Source organism: Alligator sinensis, unplaced genomic scaffold, assembly GCF_000455745.1.
Source record: "Alligator sinensis unplaced genomic scaffold, ASM45574v1 scaffold406_2, whole genome shotgun sequence".
NCBI classification, from domain to species: Eukaryota; Metazoa; Chordata; order Crocodylia; family Alligatoridae; genus Alligator; species Alligator sinensis.
Genome location: NW_005842543.1, coordinates 744,513 through 763,322, shown reverse-complemented (window position 1 = coordinate 763,322; position 18,810 = coordinate 744,513). Strand labels below are relative to the sequence as shown.

At 45.5% G+C, this 18,810-nt stretch overlaps 1 protein-coding gene across 3 annotated transcripts in view; it reads right to left on the bottom strand.

Moving 5' to 3' along the window:
* The window catches only part of HSPH1 (heat shock protein family H (Hsp110) member 1), a 50,424-nt gene that overhangs the window by 12,787 nt on the left and 18,827 nt on the right, over positions 1 to 18,810 (bottom strand). The window contains exons 6-11 of one of the 3 annotated variants that reach the window (XM_025213643.1): positions 14,534 to 14,667; positions 13,511 to 13,755; positions 7,404 to 7,632; positions 5,655 to 5,761; positions 3,584 to 3,717; positions 849 to 1,048 (exon numbers count right to left, since the gene is read on the bottom strand). In XM_025213643.1, coding sequence (XP_025069428.1) covers positions 849 to 1,048; positions 3,584 to 3,717; positions 5,655 to 5,761; positions 7,404 to 7,632; positions 13,511 to 13,755; positions 14,534 to 14,667 — 1,049 coding nt within the window. Of the gene's footprint in view, positions 1 to 848; positions 1,049 to 3,583; positions 3,718 to 5,654; positions 5,762 to 7,403; positions 7,633 to 13,510; positions 13,756 to 14,533; positions 14,749 to 18,810 lie in introns of all 3 variants that reach the window. The other 2 variants (XM_025213644.1, XM_025213645.1) reach the window with 2 other exon arrangements.

Genomic DNA, 18,810 nt, shown 5'->3' with positions numbered 1-18,810 from the left:
TGGGCACTGCAGCCTGTCTGCCCCACACCCACAAATGGGGGCTTGGATGGGGCCACACAGGCTGGCAGAGAGCTGCGTCTGGAAGCAAGATTGGTGAGAGGGGCTGGGGAGACCATGGGATCTTTGGGTGGTGATAGTGTGGGGCCAGAGCTGTGATCTGCTGTCTGCACGTCCCTACAACAGGCATGGGTTCCGTAGGCAGGTGCATGCAGGGAACGATTTCGACTCTGCCCCAGCCCCAAACTATCACTGCCCCAAGATTCTGGCCCCGGCCCCAGACTCAGCTCCCCACCCACACACAGCCCCATCCCAGCCGCACACCCTGCCTATGCAGCTGCTGGCCGGTCTCCATGGAGACCCTGGGATTGCCGTGGGGTCAGTGTGGGGCTGAGGCCCAGAGCAGAGCTATGATCACTGCCTTGCAATCCCATGGTCTCCATGGAGGCCAGCTGAGGGCCTCATGGAATGGGGCTGCAGACAGGTGGGAAGCTGTATCTGGGGCCAGGATTTTGGGGCAGTGACAGCACAGGGTCAGGGCAGAGCTGTGATCCATTCCCTGCCTTCCCCTGGCTCCAGAAATTGGCACCCATCAGAGGTGTGCAGCCAGTGGATCATGGCTCTGCCCGAGTCCCGCACTGTCGTTGCTGCAAAATCCCACCCTATGATCCTGGCCTCGCCCACCTGTCCTGTGGCCCCATCCCACACAGGGAGCTTTGGTGAGTTGTTGGGAGGGGGACAGGAGGGGGTGCTGATGCAGCCTGCAACAGCTTAGCAAAATTCCTCATGCTATTATATGAGAATTTATTTTATTTTTTAAATAAACTATAGAAAAGAAAAAGCCAACTTACATCATCTTCAGGAGGCTGCTGGTTCTGAGATTCTACTTGAGCCTCAGCATTGAGATTCTCGTTCTCTTCAGCTTTAACTTGTTCTATCATGGATGCAGTAGACACGCTGAAAATGCCATGGGTGTTCACACGGACCTTGACTTTCACTTTAGACTTCTCTCCATCTTTCTGAGCTGCGATGTTCTGGATAATGTATCTACCTAAAAAGAAAGGTGACCAAGAGTTCATGTGGTATTATTTGACGTATGTTCCCTGTAAAGCCATATTAGATAGAATTATGCATCTTATGGAAAGAAAGAAAGAAAATGCAAAAGTTCACGAGGACTAGCTCGGATAACAGAAGTTACAGGGAACGCTTAACCCATCAACAATGGGAACAGGAAGGGGAAATATAAGTTACCTTAACATGCAATTGCAGTTTTAACTTCATCTCATGCTAGACATGCCTAATAGAAAGACAACACATTTTATCCCCTTAAATTCCAGGCTTCCAGCCTCAGCCCAGAATCTAACAGCACTAATAACAGAAATGCTGTAATCCAGACTATGCTTACACAACACCTGTGCCAATCTCAGTTCTGAGAGTAATTTAATTCTAATAATAATGCAGAAAAATGTGGTAAAATTTAGCCAATTAATAATAGCTTAAGTTTGAGGGCAGATGCATTTGTTCAGTGTCCAGAATGGGATTTCCAGACACTGAATTTATAAGACATGAAAAATAAGCAATAAATAAAAACCTCAATTGTAGACAGCTGTACAGTTTCATAGTTAGTAGGGTCGGAAGGGCCCTGAGCAGATCATCAAGTCCGACCCCCTGCCATGGCAGGAAAGGATGCTGGGGTCAAACGACCCTGGCAAGGTATCTATCTAGCCTCCTTTTAAAGACCCCCAGGATAGGAGCCAGCACCACTTCCCTTGGAAGTTGGTTCAAGATCCTAGCTGCCCTGACTGTGAAGTAGTGCCCCTCCTGATACCTAGCCTGAATGTACCCTGTCAACTCATGGCTGTTATTCCTTGTTACTCCCAATAGTGCTGAGGGGAACAGGGACTCCCACTGCCTGCTGGTCCCCCTTGGCCAGTTTATAGAAAGCCACCAGATCCCCTCTCAGCCTTCTCTTGTAGAGGCTGAACAGGTTCAGGTCTCATAGCCTCTCCTCATAGGATCTGCCCTGCTGCCCTGGATCACACGAATGGCCCTCCTCTGGACCCTCTCCATGTTGTCCACATTCCTCCTGAAGGGTGGCGCCCAGAACTGGACGCAGTACTCCAACTGCAGCCTGACCAATGTCATATAGAGGGGGAGGATCACCTCCTTGAACCTGCTCACGATGCATCTGTGGATGCATGACAAGGTGCAGTTAGCCTTCCTGACTGCGTCCCCATATTGGTGGCTCAAGTTCATCTTTGAGTCAATAATGACTCCAAGATCCTTTTCTGCCTCTGTGCTGACAAGAAGGGAATTTCCCAGCTTGTAGGCATGCTGCTGGTTCTCTCTCCCTAGGTGCAGTACCCTGCACTTGTTAGTATTGAGTGATAAAAAGGATTATAAGATTTACTAAAGCAAGGGGCTAAAACCAATACAGAGATAGAAATGAGTATCTGTCTTTTCTGCAAGTTAATGTTCAATATAGAACAATGTAAAAAAAATAAGCTTACTCCAGTTTCAACTCTATTAGGAATAAAAAAGTCTAATAATGTACTTTGATACAGGAGTCAAAATGAGTTAAAACTCCCAGAAAGTTTTAAATACGTATTGGGAAGCTGAGAAAGAAAACTGGCTAAGGCTATACAGCTTTGGTTCATGCAACTTGATTAAAATGGACTTATTTAATAATATGAGTATTTCCTGTATATACACATACACACACTATATAGGTATGCACCAACAACTAGGGCAAGTTATACTTATAACAGTTGCTTAGGAGTGAGAGTTCCAAATTAGTTTTCTATATCAGGACTGTCCAATTTGTGGCTCTCAGACTCCTGTCCTGCTACTACTCCTTTCCGTTGCTCTTGCTGCTGCATGCACACACGTGTGCCAGCACTGGCTGCCCATGATGGCAGCAGTTATGCTGTGCACACTCCCTGCCCTCTGAAGAATAGTGTTTTGCACCAGCACAAAGGTTATGACCTCAGTTCTCATGAATCAAAAGGTGGCCTGAACAAGCCTGACCAATGCAAGGCTAATGTAACCCCCACCCCCCACCACCAACACAACCCAAAACCAGAATCAAAACAAACAACCCTCAACAACTTTGATTAAACATTACAAGGAAACACTACAAGAGTAAAAGCAACAAAAGCCTTTTTAATTCTCTGGCTTTGAATTCTCTAGTAAAAGTGAAATGACAGCAGCTTTGTTTTCAGGAGAGGGGTTTATGGATATTTTAAAAATCAGACTGCTGTGATACAAGGTGGAAAACTGGACTAATAGAAACATGAATAAATCCTTTAAAATAAAATGATTATGCAGTACAATGCTATACTTCTTAGCAAACTTTAATTTGCACTCTGGAAAAGGCTATTGGAAACCAAACTAAATCCTAACTCAATCTCATGTAAACTGGGCCAAATTAAAACCAAATCTCTGGATATCAAAGACTACGCAAATCCAATAATAGAAAACAACTGTTGTATATATAAACATTACACAGTCTTTGTTAAAGCAGCGATAAAGTTATACCAAATGATTTGAGACAGGAGAGTGCCACTTCATCAGAACAATCACTTACCAATCTTTGACTCAGGATATGGAACAACTTTAGGATCAGAATAGAAAGCTTCCAGTTCAAATGGACCTTTTCTATAAAAGGTGAGGACTTTAGAAAAAGGTGCTGCATGATTTCTGCTGAAGACTTCATGAACCCTACAGTTAATATCAAATAAGAGTTATTTTCACTGGAACAGCATTGACTGGTTCAAACTTCCTTGGAGAAATGTTGTATACTTTGACAATGTTTCAGGAATATTTCCAAAAATGCATATTTGCTATAAAACTATACACAGAGCAGCAACTTAATTTTACACTTAAACTATCACACTTCACTCCCATTAGAATCTCATGAGCAATCCAGTTTAGTTATGGGTAGGAAATTGACAGACCTGCATAACTTGAGTTTTAGTCAAATCTTCCTCTACTCCTTTGAAATAACATAGTTGAAGGTTTAATTTGCACTTCTGTAACATGCTTCATCATGGAATCTTAAGAGCCGATTACATTCCCACTTGCCTGGTAATTTGCTTTCTCTGGCTCAGTCAAGAGAACCCAAACACTGGAACGTTCCTCCGTTCTTGCTCTAACAGAATAAGCGACTGGAGCATCCAGCATTCTTCTGCTTTCTAAGCTCTTGCCTCCACTTTGTCAGTTTAATTCCTTCCCATTTCCAAGAAATTTGCTCTCCCTCCTTGCTGAACCCTAGTCTTGGAAGCCTGGCTAAGTGAGACGTTAACTGCCACAGAAAGCACGTTTCTGAGAAATTGGGAACACAATTTATCTTCAGCAGCTTTGCCTGCTAAAGAACAATTGCTAGGTTGTATACAGCAGTGCTGGATGAGAAAGGGACATGACTAAACTCAGGCTGATGAAAAAACATGAGGGGAGAGGGGGAACCAGCAACTTCTACTTTATCTGCTCTTACGGGATAAGGGACAGATCCTGTTCACTCAGTCACTAACTATTAACATGAAAGCACAAAAACCACATCAGGAACCACGACAGCAGGAAAGATGGTCCTACCACATTACTCCTCCCAATCTAGACAGGCCAGCGAAGCCCCTAGGAGAGTTAGGCAATTTACCTTCATCTAAATCTCTCTGTATAAATCAAGACAGCCGCACTTCTGGCCAGCCTAACTTACAGTGGTTTTGCCCAGTATTGTATGGAACCCCCCCCAAGTATAAATTAGTGCTCTCTGTTGGTATGGCACAGTACAGCTAGTTCACTACAGGTGCCCCCTTTGTTTCAGAAGCGTTGGAATGGAATCCTGCAGCACCGAAGGCATTAAAACAGGTTTAGCATAAGAGTAGAGAACGCTTTACTACTTGGAATAAGGTGGCTGATTTACAGTTCACATTGGCCAGTTTTGGGTCAACAGGATTACAATTGACCTTTGATAAGTAGTTCTCTTTAGGAAATGATTAGCAAGAAAGAAAGACAGAGGGAAGTTCCAGGGAACAGCAAATATTCTGGGATAATATTGCCAGATGTGTTAGTTTGTCACCGCCTCAGTCATCAACTCTATCATTTCAGATGCAACTTTGCTACTCCGACATAGCAGGAATCCTACAGAACAGTACTGCGACAAGGGGTAAAGTTTCACCACTCCCATTAGCCCCGCTTAAATCAGAGACAGTAGGTTGCTGTCGCTGCCATGTTTACCTTCCTGCTTGGTTGCTCTGAGCAATGCAAGAATCAGAATGAAGCAGTAGGAAGCCGTAACAAGCCAAGTCTTGTAGTCACTAGCTCTTCTAGATCACCGCTTAGTTAAGAAAGATTACAGATTAATGTAGAGAAATGAAATAATATTGCTTATTAGTCAGTGGTCTCAGAACACCAGTGGTATAAGAGGCTTCCTCCAAGTTTGAGTTACTAAACGCTTCATATTCTGGGTGGGGATAATTCATTCAGATTGACTTTAAAGTAAGCCAAAGTGTTTTTCATCCTACATCATTACCACAAAACCACAGTCAAAACTGACAAGTGCTTTGCAGTGGAACATCAAGACCCAAGTTAAAACGCACACATGAATCCTTTGATCTTGCAATGCCCACATCCAAAAGATAACTAAATTTTAAGCTACTTACCCTTCAGTATCATCTGCTTCTGTGTTCCACAGCAAAGATATGGAAAATGGGACTGCATCTGTCACAGAGAATTCTCTCACTTTGAAAGCTGGAGAAAGAATTGCACACTGGAAGATAAACAAAGCGCTGTTACCACTGGTTATTTGTGCAAGTTGTACACCTTAAAACTTCCTTTTCTTTAACTGTTAGTGAAAAAGCCACACTGTATTGACTACACTAAAACAGAACTGGATAAAATTAACTGTTTAAACGAGAGCTTAATCCGAGAGAAGACAAAATGATCCTCACATTAAAGTGTTGGGCCTGAAGAATGTGAAGAGTCCTTTATTTTATAAGACTAATTCTGGTTTGCCGCAAAATAAATATTGGAACCAAGATTAATCTAAATTCATCTTGTTGCTTAACCCGTCAAGAGAACTTCAGTGCTCTGAGAGTCAGGTGGTTGTGCTGCATGCATTCAGCAGTTCAAGTGTGCAGCCCACTGCAGTTGTTGCTAACTTGACTACTTCCATAAATACGGAGTGCAGGACTTGGCAACCTTTCATAGACTGACACGCTGCCAATGCCCTGTCTCAGGCCATCACTCTTCTCCACAGCATCCCCTTCCACAGTACCCAAGCCACTTGCTGCCACCTCCACTACACACCACCCATACTGCCATTTCTCAGCCTCAATAGCTTGGACAAATTCAACAGTAACTGTAAGCATTGCATGCCATAGAGGGTGAGAAACAGCAGCAGAGAAGGGTTGTGTTCTTTGGCACTAGATATAAACCATTTGAATATATTGGTGATATACCTTTCAAAGGCTGAGTAAAAACACTTAACTAAATCACTGGTTCGCAACGTGTGGTATGGGTACCACGAGTGGTATGCAGACAATCTGTCAGTGGTACACATTAGCAGATTTATTATAATTACTTTATATGACAAAAGTTTGCCAGTGGTTCTTAAGGTTGTATCATTTTAAAATTAGTGGTGTGCAATCTGTCAGTCTGGGAACCGCTGAACTAAATCATTCCTGCCAGAGATGATCTTCCTAGGTCACATGCTTCCAAAATGTAGTCAGATGTATTCCATAGCCAAAGCAATGACAAAAGTGGCAAAAGATAATGCCCTGAATGCCTTAGAGCAGGATTTTTCAACCTTTAAGGAATGTGGCCGGCCAGGCAGCACCTGTGTGGCCCCACAGATGGGAGCTGTTGCCCTTGCCCTCTTCACCTTCCTGCTCCTGGGAGGTGGTGATGCGGGGTGGTGAGTGGCAGTGCTCCATCCCTGCCCACCTAAGCGTACCCCCTAGCCCCTTTCCAAGTACCTCCATGGGTACGTCTACCCCCGGCTGACACCCCTGCCTTAGAGTCTTACTGTTTTTGCTCATTTGTATTGCCTAGATTTCTGCTTGTCAGTCAAGTTTCGAAACTAAGTGTTTCATAAACACTCAGCAGCATCAACAGAATAGGCCAGAAGGGTGACAGAGAATGAAGTACTTTGACAAGACAGAATTAGGAGTTTCAGAAAAAATGGTAATTGCTCTAAGAGCTCAAGCCAGGTAATGTGTAGTGAGTGTTTGTAGTTCACTCAATCAGTAAGCGATACAGCTTTAAGTACCAATTGTTGCAGCAGCCAGCATGTTTCCTATGTTGCTTTAAGAGTTCTTCTTGTGAGTCATCATAACTACATGGTCAATTCATCAAAAAGTGTGCCCAAGAATTCAGATTCAAGAGAAAAAGAGGTACTGTGAATACTATACCTGGAGAGCACAGCCTCTTGCTACTGCTTCATCTGCATTCAATGTTGTGCTGACATCCTTCCCGAAGAACTTTGCAATCCTCTCTTTAACAGCTGGAATGCGTGTTGCTCCACCCACAATCTCAACAGAAGTCACATCTTCCACTTTAAGCTGCATTTGTTCCATTAAGGAAAGGAGAGGCACGTCTATCCTTTGAAGGAGGTCAGCACATAATTCTTCAAACTGGGATCTAGAAATTTTTGGAGGTTTGAGACTAGATCCTGACCAACTGTTTTTAACTGTATGTTGTAATAAAACAAACTAAGCCAGGGACAGGCAAAATACGGTCTGCAGGCCAGGTTTGGCTCACCAGGCAATTTCATTCAGCTCCTGGGTGGGTGCCTTCCAATATCCTGTACCAGCCCGGCCTGGACCCGAGCAGCTCCTGCTGTGCTTACGTGGGGCTGAGCCCTGCTCACTCCTGCAGGGGCAACTCATGCTGCATCTGAACCCTTGCCTGTGGGATGGCCCTGACCCTGCGCCCACAGGTAGAGAAGCAGCAGTGGGGAGGGGAGTGTCAGAGGCAGCAGGCAAGCAGGAAGGTAGGGAAGCAGCAGGGCAAAGGCAGCAGCAGATAAAGTGGCATCTGGGCAAGAGCACAGGTCCTGCACCAGTGCCCTAGGGCTGGGGCTGGTGGGGTGGCAGGAATGCGCAGCCCAGGTTGGCAGGGGCGAGGGGTCCCCCTGGTTCCATCATACGAGGCTTACCAGAGCTCACATGCAGTTCCCAGGTTCTCTACCTGAGCCATGTGCCTCCAGGGGGAGCCCTGCACAATGGAGCTGCCAGCCTGGTCCCACTCAAGTCCTGGGGAATGGCAGGGAGGCTCCACACTGTGGAGATGGGCTGGCTCCTCCCCTCTCCCTGCCACCCTGGCCAAGTCCCATGACCTGCACCACTGGCTTCATTGCGCAGAGCTCCGCCCAGCAGTGCAAGGCTCAGGCATGCCCCGTGCGATGAAGCCGGTGGCCTGGCCATATGCAGTCCTGTGGTTCGCTAGGACCACATTACTGGGGGACTCTGCCTGCCGCTGGCCCCAAGCTCCTGCCGCCTGCTGCTGCCACTGGCAGGCAGGAGCTGTGTGCAATGGAGGGTCATGTTCATGGGGGGGGGTGGGGGGGCCCACATGCACACTCCACCATACCTATGCGCCCACATTCCCCTCCCCTCCGCTCCCACACACACATCCCACAAACCCCATACCCATCCCTCCCACAGCATACAAGAGCAAGGCTTCATTTTGAGCTATTATGCAATTGCCTTTATATACACATTACACAGACACAAAGCCAGGACAAAAATATTCTTTCAAATCAAATTAAAGTGTTATGGTAAGTGTTATATAATTTGTTTTTTTCTAGTTCCAAGATGGCAAACCCCTCTTCTCAAAACGAGTACTTCCAGGGGTAGGGGAGAGGGATTTCCAGTGGCAAAGGTCAGGGGTAGGGACAAGACTGCTGCTCCCAATATGGCAACAAGGGGGCAGGGTACCTGTCAAGGGGTAGGGCTACCCTTGCAGCCCTCCACAGCTCATGAATACTTGTTAAGTGGCCCGCCAGCCAAAATAATTGCCTACCTCTGGACTAAGCCATCACAACTTCTCTTAACTTTAAAAATGCTTAAGTGTTTGTGAAGGTGCCTGTAACAGAATCCCATTTAGTCTCCAGCGTAAGGAGGAAGGGGAAGGGCTCTTTAAGAATAATTAAACAGCTCTAAGTCCCCACCCTTGATATCTTTTTAAGACTGGGTCTCAGCAGCAACAGTCAGAAATACTCCAACAGTGAAAGACGATAGCACTCCCAACAGAGAAGCCAGGACAGGTAACACTGGGTGTGTCTACACATCCATTAATGGACCATAATAATGGGGCATTAAGTTTAGTAGCTCTGCGCACCTATACACAAGTGTGGAGGCTGTTTTGTCGCACTGGAATTCCAGCACATCAGAGCAGACTTGATTAACTGAGTCTGCTGGAGTGTGGCAGTTACCGTGCCCCAGCAGTCTCCTGTGTCTTGTGCACAGTGTCCTCACGCTTAAAAATGGTGGCAGGGGTGTTTAAACTTAAAGCTAGTCAAACGGAATACGTGTAAGAAGTACCCTGTAATAACAACAGGTACTAACGTAATGTGCTATAATTGGCACTACTGCACATTAACACAGACTAACAGTTTGTATGATGCTTAATACACACTGGACTAAAGCTACTGCACATTAGCATGGTTTTTGCCAGCTGTACTAATGCACAGTAGCTTAATGTGCATTGGACTAATTCATCTCCTATAGATGCACACACTGACTAAAGCATACTGCAGAGAAGCAGCACTTGTAAGAAACCTGGCACCAGGACACAATGAAGAGTCTAAACTGTGAGGTACTACACACAGCTGAGCCGGGTTCCCCCAGCCCAGAGTCCTGCTCATTGAGAGCATCAACATGCAGCATTTCAGTGACATGGCAAAACTGGGAAGGAGGAACACCTGCTGGGTGTGGGGACCATAAGGCCTGCACTGTACCTGGGAAGGCAGCAGCAGTGGTTGGTCACAGTACTCAACTTAAGGGATAGTCCCAGTATGGGCAGAGCATGAACAGCTACTATACAACTTTCCCACATATTGCTATAAAAAAAACCCCACAGACATTCTTATAAACCAAGACCAAACAAGTGAAATGAGCATTTTAGGAAATAACTTATCCCTTCTATAGAGACATAACCAACTAAGGATGCAGGCAGTTTTGGTGGGTCTTGTGCTGTGGAAACCCTTCTCCAAAAAAGCTCCAGGCACAAATATCCAACTGTTACTTTGTCTGCAATAAACGTAAATTAGCAAAACCACTCCAGTATAAGCAGTCACCCATGTAACACTCTGTTCTCCAGTTCTCTATCAACATGGTTTTTTTCCCCTGCAAATACAACAATGAACAACCCCCCCCCCATGAACTTCCATTTATCACTATGGGTTAGCGCAAGACAAGGATTTAAGTCAATTACATGGTCAAATTCCTTCCATGTTTAAGCTAAAACTTTGTTAGTATTATTCAGCAGGGGCAGGGAGGCAAAAGTTAATGTTGGTTACAGCAACCTCCCTGCCAAAGCATTCTGAGATTTACATCATCTATCTCCGAACTCCACAATGGAACCTCATAGCATCTGCAACATCTCTCCATGGATGTGCAGAGATGACTGTTACAGAGGCCTATGGTAACTATTCCACGGTTAGGACCAACTTCTAAAAGGGCCTTAAGAACAAGGCATGAATGCTTGTTAACTCCCCCCCCCAGTAAAAGAAGCAACCAGACCAGTTCAAGAAACATATTACATAGGCTTAGTGTTTATATTGTTTGGCTTTATGTAATTAGTTTGTTCTAGATATATTTAGGAGAAAGACTGTCAACTGAGGTTCATACTCCTCAATGTTAGTACAGTTCATAAATTACACAAAACTTGACAAAAATGTGAAATCAGGGAGGGATCTGGTGCAATGAGCAATTAAACAAAAGCCAAAAGAAACCAAACTATTGACCACTGCACATATAACCAACAGTTTCTGCACCATACACACACATCATGTTGGATGAGGGGACAACTGAACATAAAGCCTTCTTCACAAACTTTGCCTTTTAGTCAAATTTTATCCTTCAACTCAGCAGGGATCCAATGCCTTACTGCAAATGATTAAAGACTTCAGCAGCACGTGCATTTTTATTACTTTCCGTTTGTAAAAAAATTCAAATCCTTTCTGAAACATCAAAAAACTATAGTACTCAGAAAAACTTTACAAAGCAGTTAGCTTCTCACTGTACGGTTCATGTGTGAATCAGCTGTTTAATAGTGTATATCCTCCATCCATAAGCACAGGCTGTATCATAACCACAAGTAGCTGGCAGTATATCATCCAAGATGTAATCACAACCCTCCCCCATTTCATATTTTTTCCACCAATACAATAGTTATTGAACCACTGTGTAGGTTAATTGTTTCCTCATTCTCATGGATTTACAACAGTATAATGCATATGTAACAACTCTCATTGCTTCAGACCAGCATTTCACAACCTGTGGGTCACAACCCGAAAGTGGATCCCAATAATATATGAAGGGGGCACAAACAAACTTCAAAGGTGGATCAACGAACTTTAAAAATGGATTCTCCTTTAAAGGAGAAAAATGTGGGAAAACTAGTTTCTCTCTTGCAGGCTGTCAGAGTTCCAGCCTGCAAGGGGCTGCTTGGGTCCCCCCCATGCCCCACACACCCACCCCCTACCCCAACACACTGGAGGGCTGGCCACTGCTGTTTACAAATGGGTCCCGATACAATAAAGGTTGAGTGCCAGTGCTTTACACTGTAAAGCTGTATTGTGTGTGCAGGGGTAGGTGTAAGTTTCTTTCTAGAACAGGGGAGGGCCACTTAATGAGTTTTGGTGAGCTGCTGAGGGCCACAGACAAAATCTTTTATAAGATACCATTTTAACAAATTATAGCTAAAAACAAAAAACATACTAAACATTAAGCATCTACTATAACATTTTAAATTAAGTTAAAAATATATATATTTGTTGTCCTCATTTATGGTTTATTTGAGCAGCATATATAGAGGCAATTGCATGATAGCTCAAAATAGTCTTACTCTTGTACATTGCATGTGGAGAGGTTAGCACAGGGGTGGGTGTGGGGGGGCTGCCCATGCTCCAAGTCCCAGATGCCAGTCAGGGGGCAGGGTGTGTGTGCAGCAGAGCTTCCCCAAGCGGTGCAGTGCAGGTGGTTCACCTCCCCCTGCATCTGGCCCACAGCTGCTCCTGCACCACTCTTTATGGGGTCAAGCCCTGCCCGCTCCTGCCTGGGGCTACCTGCATGCACCATGTTCCTGCCAGCCCCAGGTCTGGCCAGTGTGCATAACTTCCTGGTGGAGCTACTCCTGATGGGGCTGCAGCTGTCTTGGTATTGCTCAGCTCCCCCTGCCTCCAGCAGCTCTTCCTCCTCTTTCTGCATTGCTCTGGGAAGCAGGTAGCACAGGGAAGCCACGGGGACACATGCCAAGCAGCAGATACCCAGCCAAGCAAGGAGGAAGCTGCAGCTGCACAGCTCCTGCCCCAGTGCGTGGGGCTCCAGCTCCCAGCTGCTTTCCACCCATTCCAACCACCTGGCATGATGAGCAGCCACCTGCAGTAGGTTAAAGGTGGTTGGAAGCTGGAGCTGGAGCCCCATGCGCTGGGAAAGAAGCCAACCGGCTGCAGCTCCCCCCCCACAGCATATGGTGCCCGGCATACATCCCCACAGCTGCCTTCGCCTTCCAGTGCTACCTGGAGTGGTGCAGCAGGGGCAGGAGGAAGAGCTGCAGGAAGTGGGGGGGAGCCAAGCAGTACCTGGGCAGCTCCAGCTGCACTGGGAGCAGCCCCACCAAGAAGCTGTGCAAGCTGGGCCAGGGTAAGCAGGAGCACGGTGCAGGTTGCTCCAGGTGGGTGTCAGCAGGACCCCAGGCCAAATACAATCAACAGGGCAGGCACCCATCTGTGGGCCAAATCCAATCAGTTGATGGGCTGAATCTGGCCCATAGGCCATAATTTGCTTACCCCTGTTCCAGACCCAAGGTTGTGCTGGAAAGAGGGGCCATTTCAACTCTTTTGTGGGAAAACATATGCAGACATGCTGCACTGGTATTCTAATATGGCAATTTAAATTGGATTATATAAAACTTATCTACTTTCCTTATGCCACTGACTGTACCAAAAGGTATAACATGGCCAGGCACCCAGGGCAGCTCCTACCCGCAGAGTCAGCAGCAACTTTCAGCTACTGCCACCGGCAGCAGAGTTGTGTGGGTGTAGTGGCAACCCTTTTTCCTTATTCCCTTGCTGCCTCCACCTTTTCAGTTGGCACTTGGAGCATCTGCCCTGGCCATCTCTCCCTGGTTACATCACTGGTAATAATGACGATTAACATTTGTTTTAAAACTACTGAAAAGTACTAAACTGAAGTTCTGTACTGATGTTTTTTAGAACTCGAGAAAATAAAAACAACTGTTGAGTTGTTGGGATTCTTAAAATAACGTTCTGGTTTTCTTAGCTGTAACTCACCTGTTCAGTTTCCCAGACACATCTCTGTCATTCATAAAGCATTCAATATTCAAGGGAATATCTGTGCTGTTAGAGCTCATTAATTTCTTCAGTTTCTCACACTCCTGGTATAGACGAAGAAGTGCTCTGATTCTGGATTTTGGATCCAATTTGTACCTTGCTTTTATTTCTGCACAAAAATGGTCCACTAACTTTTCATCGAAGTTTCTTCCACCTAGGAAGGGGTCAAAGGCTGTGCCAAGCACCTGGTTTGAAAGAACATAATCATTTTGGTTTTACATTTGATGGCCAGCTAGAACACTGCTTGTTCACCAATACCAGCTAGTCTTTGTTTCATAAAAAGCAGAACACTGGCTTACTTGTTCCAATTTGTAGACTTTCAGAATCAGTCAATCATATCAGCAGAATTTGGTCTTTACTTATGGAGGCAAGCCTATGTTTAAAAAAGAAGCTAGATGACAAGCCAGCATATTAAGGGCTTTCATCCATATATGTCCACCCAGTATGACAACCTCAGTGACACCACTCCAAGTAAGAGTGCAAGCCACTTTCATTCTAAATATAATGTGATACAAGCAGAAAATACTAAGAGAACTAGAATTTTTAATCTTTGTAACCACAGTACCACTTTCCATGCATTTAATAACTGCTTCCAAAGTTTTGTTTAAACAAAGGTGTACAGCTGGAACTTAGTCTTGTATATTCTACCTCTGCCCAAGATATGTTCTAAGGTGGCCAGCAAGTGTAAGGCTTACTGCTGTATTTCATTACATTTCGCATATTTAGATTGTAACATACAACAGTTAGCTTTCTAAAAGCAGTTTGTCATCCACTTAAGTTATACATTCCACTTCCCCCAAGACAACTTAATTCACAATCTGCAGCAACCCCTGCTGATCAACAGAGAGAGATGCTTTTCAATTTAGGCATGTTTTAGTGGCGATACAGGGTTTTTTCAGTCTTTATTATACTTTACACTGCCAAGCATTATAAAACACAAATGGGCATATCAGATTTGACTACCTTTAGCTTACTCTTGTTAAAAGCACAGGCCAATACTTGAAATGCAGAATGTCCCATGTCCACAAACACTACTATCCGTGGTTTGTCTTCTGGAGCTGGAAGGTCTTGTTTATAAATTCCATAGTTCAGAGCCACTGTAAAGCAGGAAGTGTTCAAGGTTATCCATCAGCAGAATCTCTGGTATGTCTTCATTCAGCACACTTTCAAAGTATCCACTAACATTAGGTAGGACAACAGTAACAAAGAGGAGAGGGGGTCACTAGATTATCTAATTTTGCAAGAAAGCACTATAGTTTATCAGACAAAATTTGCATCTACTTATTAAGTCAATGTAGTGCATTTTAAACAAGGTCCAAGGTTCTCCAATTTGAGACCAAATATTTTGCATCTTCCTTTTAATTCTCTCTTCCTTCTAAAGAACACCTAGTAGTCTGTGGAAGCCTGCAAAACCAAACTGACTTTAAGCAAGCACATGCAAGTGCATTTGGTTCCACTGTTTTTGCAAATGCTTATGGCAGCAAAAAACTGCTTCCAGTCACATAGCAAGGATTTATGAAAGAAAAGCTGCTCACCCTGCATTAGCTGTCATTCTACTAGATCAGGGGTGGGCAAAATACAGCCCACGGGCTGGATCCAGCCTGCAGAGGATCTTTCTCCAGCCCGTGGCAGGTCCTGCTGCCCCCTGAGCATGCAGCAGGGCTGGGGTGGCTCTGCAGTTGGACAGTCTTTCCAGGCAGTCCAGGTGGTGGCAGCTCCCTTCAGCTGCTACCGCCACGGGCCCCAGCCCTGACTCCAGTCCATCCCAGCCTGCTCTGTACTGCCTGCTTGCGTTGAGCAGCAGCAGCAGCCAGGTAGAAGCTGCTGCTAAGCAGGGGGGAAAAGCAACCCCCCCTCCAGCAGTTCTTGCTGCAGCCTCCCAGAGCCTGTGAAAGTGTTGCCCTGCAGCTCCTCCGCACTGCCACCGCTGCCCTGCAGGACGTCCCAAAGATGGCAGTGACTATGGCAGAGGAGCTGCAGAGTAGCCCAGGCACAGGCTCTGGGCAGCAAGAACAGCCCAGCATTGGTGAGGGGCCACTTTCCCCCCCACCCAATGCCAGCAGCAGCTCCTGCCCGGCCACTGCTCAGCGTGGACAGGTGCTGTAGAGCAGGCACGGGGCAGGGTCAGTGCTGTGTGCATGGGTTCCAGCCAGTCCACTCTGGCTGGGACAGGTCTGGAGCGAGCATGGGCCAGGCTGGGGCTGTGTACTGTTGGCAGTGGTGGGGAGGAGCCACAGGGTGCTGACTGGCTCAGGGGGAGCATGCCCACTGGCTTGCTCATACATGTGTGGCCTCTCCATGACTAGCTCCTTTGTAACCATCCCTTCTACCCTGCACAGCAAAGCCATGCTAAGCCCAGGGCTTGGAGATGGTGACATCAGGAGCTCATGTATACCACAGCCCCCAAGCCCACTGGCTTCCACAGCAATGGCAGGAGGCAGGGGAAGTGTGGACCTATGGATCCCAGTAACCAAGGCCACGGGTGCTGCAAGCAGCCACCAGCCACAGCCCTAGGGCTCAGCAGGCCTGTCTGCCCTGCCCTACGTGCGGGAAGGGCTGTCACTCCAGAATACCCATGTGTCCATTATGCACACCCCACCACACCCACATATCCTCCCTCTCACCACCCCCATCCAGCATCCCAACCACAATATACAAGAGTAAGTCTTTATTTTGAGCTATTTTGCTATCGCCTCAATATACACTATGAAAACACACAAACAAGGACAAAAAATATGTATATTTTTAAAAATAAAATGTTATAATAGATGTTTGATTTTTAGTACTGGATTTGTTGCTTTTCTTCCAATTCCAAGATGGCAAAACCCTCTTCCCAAAAGGAGTACTTCTGGGGGCAAAGGGAGGGACTTCCAGTGGCAGAAGTCAGGGGTTGGGGCAGGACTTCCAGTCCCAAAATGGCAACTAGTGGGCAGGTCACTTGTCAAGGGGCGGGACTACTCATGGGGCCCTCAACATCTCACAAAAACTCATTAATAGCCCTCCAGCCAAAATAATTGCCCACACCTATACTAGATGTTTCAGTCAAGCAGCCTTGCTTTGTAGCTGTGCAAGACCTCCCAGCCTTGAATCATGGCCCTTTATAAACCCATGGCGTATCCCCATCTTGAATATTATGCCCAGTTTTGGTCCCCACGTCTCAGAAAGGATACAGAGAATGAGACAAGGTCCAAAGAAGGGCAACAAGGATCATTAGTGCATGGAAGAGCTTCCATATAAGGAAAGACTAAAAGAGGCCAGGCCTAGTCAATTTAGAGAAGAGATGCTTGACGGGGGACATGAACAGAGCTTACAAATTACCAAGTGGCAAAGAAAGCAGAGGGGGATTTATTAGTTACTAATCTCACAATACAAGAACAAGCGGTTCTTGTATTGAAACTTGAATTCTTGTATTATTAATAAATAATAAATGCCTAGCCCAATTAGGAAATGAAACTAGTAGGTAGCAAGTTTAAATATAACAAAAGTAATTTTTTTCAGTGTGCAATTCAAGTGTGGAACTTATTGTCACCAGATGTTGTGGAAGCTGACAGTTTAGTTAGATTCAAAAAGGGACTCGACACATTCTTGGAGGAAAGGGGCATCAGTAGCTATTAAGCATGGGAATTAGGGATACAACCTCTGAATTATAAAACTTCCTTGCTCTTACATGCTGGAGGCTGCAAGTGATTGAGAAACAGTGGGGGGGGGAAAAAGAGCAACAACCACCACCCAGGTCACACCCAGTTCATTCTGCCTTTCATCATCCACTCTCTGCCACTGTGATACAGGATACTGGGCAAGATGAACCTATGTAAACTGCAAATCTTGTTCTTATCACTGAACAGCAGCATTTCTCATGGCTACTGATCTGTCTGGCATCTCCTTATACTTGGGCACAAAGGACAAAGCATCTGTGATCCTGCCTCCATGGTTCTCAGCAGGTCACTAACATAAATATTATGTTTTTTGTGGACATAATTGAAAGAGAGTCTACAGGACAGACCTGAAGAAGGAAGTGTGAATGTTTATATGGAGCTTTTCCCAGGAACAAGGGGAATCTGAGAGGAAGCATGAAATTGTTAGCCTGAAAACTTAACTAGTGGGAATAATAGGTAGGTAAGACTGAATAGTGAAGGTACTTTAAAGTGAAGGTATGCTGGATAGGCAAGAGAAATGAGAGCTTGCACTGAGATTCAAAGAAGGGATGAAATGGTTAGAACCAGGAAATATATTTTTGCAACAACATGTCTAAGTGGGTCAAAAGGGAATTTGTAAAAGGATAGAAAAAAAAGATTATGCAGTAAAGATGCAAGTTGGTCAGAACCCAGAGAAGAGCTGCTTAGGTTGGAGAGGAAAGGCCACATCTTGGAGACATGCAAAAAGTTTCTGCAAGAAGAAAAAATTACCCAGATCTGAGCCCCTACAGCACTGGTTCTTGTCACAACCCAATTAAGTAGTGCCCATGTCACAAGCAAGAGATACCAGTTAAAACAGTTTCATTCTGCACTAGGTTAACTAAGGGTTAACAAATGATAGTAACAGCTTTTTTTTTTTGCTGCGCACGTCAAAAAGAAATTTATTGCTGCACCACTAACAGAGATAAAACTTTTGCCTTCTTTGCTTTACATAAATCATTATAACTGGTCAGAATAAATAGAGGAGTAGCCCTATCATAACACCCTAGCGAAGACTGATAAATAATTGGCGATTCTAATTAAATTTATGACGTGGCAAAAACCAATCGGCTATTATACAAATAAAACCCACATACACTTCCGCAAAGAGGAAGAAGGGGGACCTCCGTACGCACCTTGGAGACCTCTGATCACACGTATCAGAGTAACTGACAATTTGATCACTTGTCAGTTCCCCGCGTCTCGACCCAATCTCAGACGTAAATCAACGACCTGCCGGCCCAACCTTTTCTGCCCGACCACCGAACTCTTATGCAGACCGACCTACGAACCCTAAGCTGTAACTAACCAAGTATCTCTAACCTCCGCTATTCACCACCTTGACGGCGTGAGTAAACAATCTTGCTTTGCAACTGATAAGTGTCCGCCTAATTAATTCCACTCCGTGCATCACAAGTACCCGCCTAACAGCTTCTAAGGTCCCGACCCCTTTGCTGCAGTGCACGGCAGCGACAGTTCTCAACCTTTTTAGACTCATAGACGTTAGGGTTGGAGGGGACCTCAATAGATCATCGAGTCCGACCCCCTGCATAGGCAGGAAAGAGT